This window comes from Lupinus angustifolius, unplaced genomic scaffold, assembly GCF_001865875.1.
Source record: "Lupinus angustifolius cultivar Tanjil unplaced genomic scaffold, LupAngTanjil_v1.0 Scaffold_50_82, whole genome shotgun sequence".
Classification (NCBI taxonomy): Eukaryota; Viridiplantae; Streptophyta; class Magnoliopsida; order Fabales; family Fabaceae; genus Lupinus; species Lupinus angustifolius.
Genome location: NW_017722410.1, coordinates 1 through 7077, shown reverse-complemented (window position 1 = coordinate 7077; position 7077 = coordinate 1). Strand labels below are relative to the sequence as shown.

General features: G+C 34.6%; 1 protein-coding gene across 1 annotated transcript; it reads left to right on the top strand.

The window, feature by feature from the left end:
- Positions 1-721: 721 nt before the first annotated feature.
- LOC109338986 lies at positions 722-1331 on the top strand. Its single transcript, XM_019576337.1, has one exon. The coding sequence runs from the start codon at positions 741-743 to the stop codon at positions 1203-1205; it is 465 nt and encodes a 154-aa protein (XP_019431882.1). The 5' UTR covers positions 722-740; the 3' UTR covers positions 1206-1331.
- Positions 1332-7077: the final 5746 nt, after the last annotated feature.

Here is a 7077-nt window from a genome sequence, read left to right as displayed (position 1 = left end):
GTGAGTATTTGCGGTATTCTGGGTACTCGTGGATACAACAGATACCTACGAGTTTCTTATATTATAAATGAATTTTTAATTTTCTACTTATATTATGTTTCAAATGAGATAAAATTTAATTATTTTTGTACATTTTGATTGAATATTTGACAAAATGCTAAATCTATTTGTGTGATTTTTTGTTCTCATTTCCTTAACAAAATTTATATATTTTCTTTGTATAACATAGTGTTGTTCTAAATATGTAATAATATTTGTAGGGTGTTCCACCAAACTCAATAAAATTTGTAAACAAACGAAAATGAAAAAATATACGTAGCGTAATGAATGTTAGAATAATGTATTTTTTATTTTAATTAAATATAATATATTAATCATATAAATAATGGTTACCCGCGGGCACGAGTACCATAATACCCGTATCCGCCCATATGTACCACATGTATTTTTAAAAATTTGTTTATAATACTTGCCGTTTATGACTCATACAGATTTTACCTGGGAGTACCCACTGGACGGTTTTTTGTTTTTTTTTTTGCCATTCCTAATATCTTGTTATTTGAAACAATCAAGTTTCCGTAGTTTTATTCCAACCTTCATATATAACACACTTTCACTGCTGACACAACTACAAAATCAAGTATCCCAAATTCATCTCTCTTAGAAAACTTCTTCTTAGGTAATCGTTCTAGTGCATGTGATCAATTATTTTAGCAATAAATCCACACACCCTTTTGAGTATGAAGAGCAAGGAACACAAACAATGCTTATTTGCAAGGATCATAGCTTCACCAATAAAAGCTTTTGGAAAAGCAAGGGACATGTATGTTAGAAGTGTTACAAAATGTGGTCAAAGCATGTGTTCTAACGTCCCCATGGATGGTTTTGGAGGATATTCAACTTTTCCTAGAAGCTACAGCACAGGCTCATCAACAAGGTCTGAGGAAAATGATGATTTTGCTGAGCTGATTAGAGTAGCATCAGCTAGGACTATGGGAGATAGAATTGGAATGTCTTTGGATATGAAAAAGCATCAACAACAACAACAACAGCGACAAAAACAACAACAACAAAAAGCTTCAAAAGGGTTGTTAAAGTCTAGCAGTGTTGGGTTGGCTAAGATTGATGAGGATAAGCCTTTTGAGCAAGATTATTATCCAAGGAGTAGAAGCCATGCTGTAGGAAAGACAAATAGTGCTTTCTGAACCCTCTCTGTTCTAATTCTCTCACTTCATAATCCAAATTGAAGGTATAGAAAAGATTCACATAGTCATAGTATGTAAGGGAGTGAGAAAGAGAGATTTGTATGAATTGATCTTTTCATGTGATGAAATGGTTAATAAAATTGTTTGTAAGCATTAGCATCCCAACTACAACAATTTCAGAATAAAAAGATACCCATCACCTGATCTTGAACGAGTATATCTTAATTTTTTTTATAAAGAATATCTAAAAAAATATTTTGAATTCGAAAAAATATATTATAATATCTTAGATTTGTTATTTAATTGGGAGTTATTATGAGTATAAATCGAGGTTAATTTTATGTCTCTTGTATCAAATAAAATATAATATCACTATTTTATCATTCATAATATTATCAATATTATTTACTATTTTGCTAATTCAGTTTTTTTTTCCTAATTCCACATTGTGAACCTTATAATTTCAACACATAGCCTAATCAATCCATAAAATAATGAAACTATTTACTCATGATAATAGATAAAATTGGTTCCCAAACTCAAAACTCTAATTTAATGACCAACATATTCTCAAATTAGGCATAAAGAAAATTCTCTATATTTTGCATGCAAAAACACAGTGACAAATTTGATGTACTTTCCCTCTCCCTCATTTCCCTAAGTCGTATAAATAATGATAACAAAAAAATGTGGTGCGAGAATAATGTAGGTTATTTTTTGTTAAGACAAACTTGTAACTCATATCATGTAGAGCATGTTAGTCAAAACTAACTTGCAGTGGTGAACTTATAGCATGTAACGATGAGCTTACACCTTATAACTGTGAATATAAATGAAAGTTTATAACTATGCAGATATCTTATCAAACTAGAGTTGTTTGGTAAATTAAATGAAATTAAAAAGGCTAAAAACTAATAATTGAATTTTTAGTTATACATAGCTAATGTGATTTTTAAACATTTTAAAGGGTAGATATAGTAGAAGAATGATTGAAAGTTCTTTTCATTTCCTGAACACTACTTCAAATAGTTTTTTTAAAAACTAGCTTTCAAATAGTATAAGCTCCTATTTAAAAGCTACAAGTTTCATTCAACTTTTCCTTATCAGATGATTATAGTAATTTATTTACTGGTTCAAAAAATAATTTAAAAAGTTACATACTAAATAAAAAGCTAATAAGAGAAACAACTTGAGTGTAGTTTATTGAGTGGGTGAATAAGCCCATAGAAATCAGATTTTTTTTCGTAATAAAAGATGGAAAGAAGTTGTAGAATTTTAAAAAGAAAATTTGTTGAACCCACCTTTGAGAAAGTTACTTAGGTAGCAATATTAAAAAGGTAAGAGCTTCAATTAAAGGATGTTTAAATTCTATTATTGATCTTTTTAATTTCTTTTTACAAAATAACGTTTTCTACGCTAACTCAAATTAATTTAGTCAATCTCTTAGTCTTTACCAATGACACATTTGTCTACCGATGAAAAACTCCATTAAAAAGACTAAAATATCAAATGATCAATTTTTTATAGCGATACCTATTAAAAGTGGCAACCATACACTCTGAACGAGATTAATTCATTAATTAAAAGGTGATGGATATATACTTGATATAATAGTAGGGATGACAAAATGGTGCGACAGGGGCCAATATTGTTTTCACATTCTCAAATCCACATTATTATGGTTACTCGTGCGAGTAGCGAGTATCACAGATATCCAACATGTTTTTAATTTTATTATATATATTTTTTATTAATAAATATATAAAAAAATAATTATTACATAAACAATAAGATATATATATATATAATAAATTTATGATATAATCACATCATTGCAATTTTTTATGAAATAATAATAAAATAAATAATATATAATTTTAAAATAATAATAAAAAATATAAATTATATAAAATTTAATTAAAAAAAATAAGTTTATACATATGCAAATATCCAAGGTAGGTATCATAAAATCTATTCTCGCTCATAAGTTATTATTGTTAATATTTATTGTGAATATTTTTACGGGTATTCATAATTCGGATTAATGGATATGTTTTATTAGCTAATAAGATATATATTTTTATGCTTAAGTTTGACATTGAGGCAGATAGAGAAAAGGTTTTGGAAGGAGGTCCTTGGATGATTTTTGACCATTATGTCGCCATTTCTAACTGGTCACCAGAATTTGACTTCACAACTGCCACTATGACGAAAGTTATGGTACGGATAAGATTAACAGGTTTGAATATGTTGTTCTATGACAAATATTTCCTGCTACCCATCGCTTCTGTGATTGGTCGCCCCATCAAAGTTGATGTTAATATTGCAAAATTCACAAGAGGTCGGTTCGCACGGGTCTGTGTGGAAATTAACCTTAAGCAACTGGTGGTGGGAAAGGTTTGTGTCCAAGGTCACTGGCATAAGGTGGAGTATGAGAGTCTCCATGTAATTTGCAGCCATTGTGGTTATTATGGGCATGTTACACGAAATTGCACACAACAGAGAATCTCTAAGATTGTTCAAGATACTCAGTCGCTGTCGCACAAGGAGAAAACCACCCGGTCTGGACAGGAGGCCACCGTTGGGTTAGAGGAGGGAAATTCCTCCATTAATGATTCAATTAATGCAACGGCTACCCAGCATATGATTTTGACCGAACCGCATGGAGATTGGCTTGTGGTGTCTAGGAAAAAACGTAATGCTAAGAATTCCAAGGATGGCACATTAAAGACCAATAATCAGGGAGAGAATCAAGGGAACCGTTTTTACTCCCTACAAAATCAAGAGGCTGCAACGGTCTTAGGTGAGTCAGATTCTTTGTTAAATGATGGGCCCCGCACCTCTAATGGCATTAATCACACTATTTCCAGAGACATAAAAAAGAGGCAAAGAGTTGATATTTATGCTAACCCTTTAAAGCCCATGAATAAAAGTGCTCTAAATAAGGTTTCTTCCAAAAAGACTTCTCTTCCCAAGGCAGCAAAATCTAAGAATATTAAGGTACCACCCACGTGCACTAAAGAGCATGTTTTTCCCAATAACTTGGGCCCTCTCTTTAGCAAACTGGGTGATGAGTTGGCTAGTCACAAAGCCTATTCTAATAATTTGAATCATAAGGAATTAAACCCAGGAGGGGTGACACGACAAATTACCAAGGCTATGGATGAAATATCTAGTGATTTGGACAAGCATCTCAACGTGTCAAGTGTTGAAGGTATTAGGTTGACTACTCATATGAAGATTTCGCAATGCCCATCCTTGCAGTGTGTTGGTGAGGAAATTCCCATGGTGCAACCAATTAGCTCTGAAGCTCATATGGAATAGATACATGATAGTGGTTCAAACACGGGTCAAAAGGTGGTTGGGTTGGACGTCCCAGGCGGAAATCAAAGAATCAGTGACACCACCATGGAACTCCAGTAATCCTAGTTTGTTTTTTTTTGGCCTCCCCTTTTAGTTTATTATTATTACGATTGAATTTCATGATTGTAGTATTTTATCCTAGAATGTCCAGGGTGCTATTAACAAAGTTGGTCGGCGTCATGCTAAGGAGTTGATTAGAAAGTATAAACCTTCCATTGTGATACTTATGGAAACTCATTGTCAGTTTAAGGATGTTGTGTCCTCCTGGAAGGGTCTTGGTTTTCAAGAGGGTGGTATTGTTGAAGCTTCAGGTCACGCAGGGGGAATTTGGGTTTTGTGTGCTATTGGAAGTTTATTCAAGACTACCATTGTGGACTTTTGTAACCAAGCGATCTCTGTCAAGCTTGAGTATGGTGACCGTGAGTGGTTGTGTATTGTTGTGTATGCTAGTCCGAATATCATGTTGTGTGAGGCTCTGTGGGAATACCTTCGAAATTTACGGAGCACTATTCTTATACCTTGGCTTCTTGTGGGTGACTTTAATGAGATCCTCCAATTTTCGGAAGTTAGAGGTGGGTACTTCAGTCGTATTAGGGCTGATAAATTTTCCCATATTTTGGATTCTTGTGGGTTGATGGATCTTGGGGCTATTGGAAGTAGATTCACCTGGTTTAGAAGATAGCAAAATGGTCGCAGTATTTCGAAGCGTCTGGATAGAGGTTTATCTAATTGTAGTTGGTGCAGAGAGTTCCCATAAGCTTTTGTTGAGAACTTAACCAGACTCCACTCTGATCATTGCCCCTTGTTGATTAAATGTGGAGGTGGTGGGGATTGTGTATCTAACAAACCTTTTCGATTCCAGACGGCTTGGGCTTCTCACTCCCAATTCTTGGAGGTGGTCCGCAAGGCCTGGTATGTGGCAGGTAGGGAGGTATTTCATGGTCTCTCCAAGGTTACGGAAGAAGCCATGTCCTTCAATAAGAATATATTCGGAAACATTTTCAAAAGAAAGAGAAGACTTGAAGCCAGGATTAGAGGGGTGCAAAATATACTTGAGTCGGTTGAGGATGGTGATCTGGTAAGACTAGAGGTTCAACTTAGACGTGAGTACAATATTATTTTGAGACAAGAAGAGTTTTTTTGGTTTCAAAAGTCCAGAGAGTAATTGGTTAAATTTGGAGATCGTAATACTAAGTACTTTCATACCCAAACCATTGTGAGAAGGAAGCGTAATAAGATTCATGGGCTCTATTTGGATGATGGTGTATGGCATACTGAGCCATCCCGATTAAAGGAGGAAGCTAATCATTATTTTCAAAGCTTATTTTGTGGGAATAACAACACTGACCTGACCAAATGTTTTATTAGTACCCCTATTTTGCCTCACGAAGGTGTCATGAGTTTAACTGCACCGGTTTCCATGGAGGAAGTTACTAGAGTCATTATGGCTATGAAGTCTTTCAAAGCGCATGGCCCTGATGGTTTCCAACCTTATTTCTTCAAAAAGTATTGGCAAATTGTGGGGGGAAATGTGTGGAATGAAGTCCAAGGTGCTTTTAGTGATGGGTTTGGGGATGTTCGCATTATGGAGGCTCTCATTGTTCTGATCCCTAAGGTTCAACCTCCGAGGTCTTTGAAAGATTTAAGACCTATAAGCTTGTGCAATGTAGCTTATAAAATCTTGTCAAAAGTTCTTGTTAACAGATTGAGGCCTTTTCTTGATGATCTGATTGGCCCTTCACAAAGTAGTTTTATCCCAAAAAGAGGTACTACAGACAATGTCATTCTGGCTCAGGAAGTCATGCATTATATTCATATATCCAAGCAGAAAAAAGGTATATTGGCTTTTAAGGTTGATGTGGAAAAGGCTTATGATTGTGTGAACTAGGTTTTCTTGGAGCAGGCGTTAGTTGACTTTGGTTTCCCAAATAAGATTGTGCAACTTATTATGTGGTGTGAGATCTAATAGCATGTCTCTGATTTGGAATGGTTCACGGTTGGAAAGCTTCAGGCCCACCAAGGGCTTGCGTCAAGGTGACCCTTTGTCACCATATTTGTTCGTTCTTTGTATGAAAAAATTGGCTCTACTCGTAACACCGCGAATTTTACGATTTCGAATTATAAGATTTTATTAATATTTTTATTAATTATATATTCGAAAATGAATTTCTGGGCAATTTCGGTAAAGAATTAGACGAAACTCTAGTTGAGTTTTAGTCTTGAAATTTTATTTCCTATTTTGTGGTAAATTTTGGTAATTTTCGGAGACAGTCGGTTCTGAACCACTGTCAGGGCCGAAATCCACCCGGTACGGCTCAAAAAGTGGTTTTTGAGTTCCGTAACTTGGAATCGAATTCCAATCGCACCGTTGGCTTAGTAATCACATTTCGAGTCGAGATAGACCCTGAGCTGGTCCATATCTATTTTCTAAATATTTTTCACTCGGAATGCCGATGTCCGAAATTCTAATCGGATATTACGATCGGGCGATTTATAATATCCGATCGGG

Bases quoted from the DNA above. Each gene is read 5' to 3' on its own strand.
- LOC109338986 (XM_019576337.1), top strand. From the start codon at position 741: ATGAAGAGCAAGGAACACAAACAATGCTTATTTGCAAGGATCATAGCT.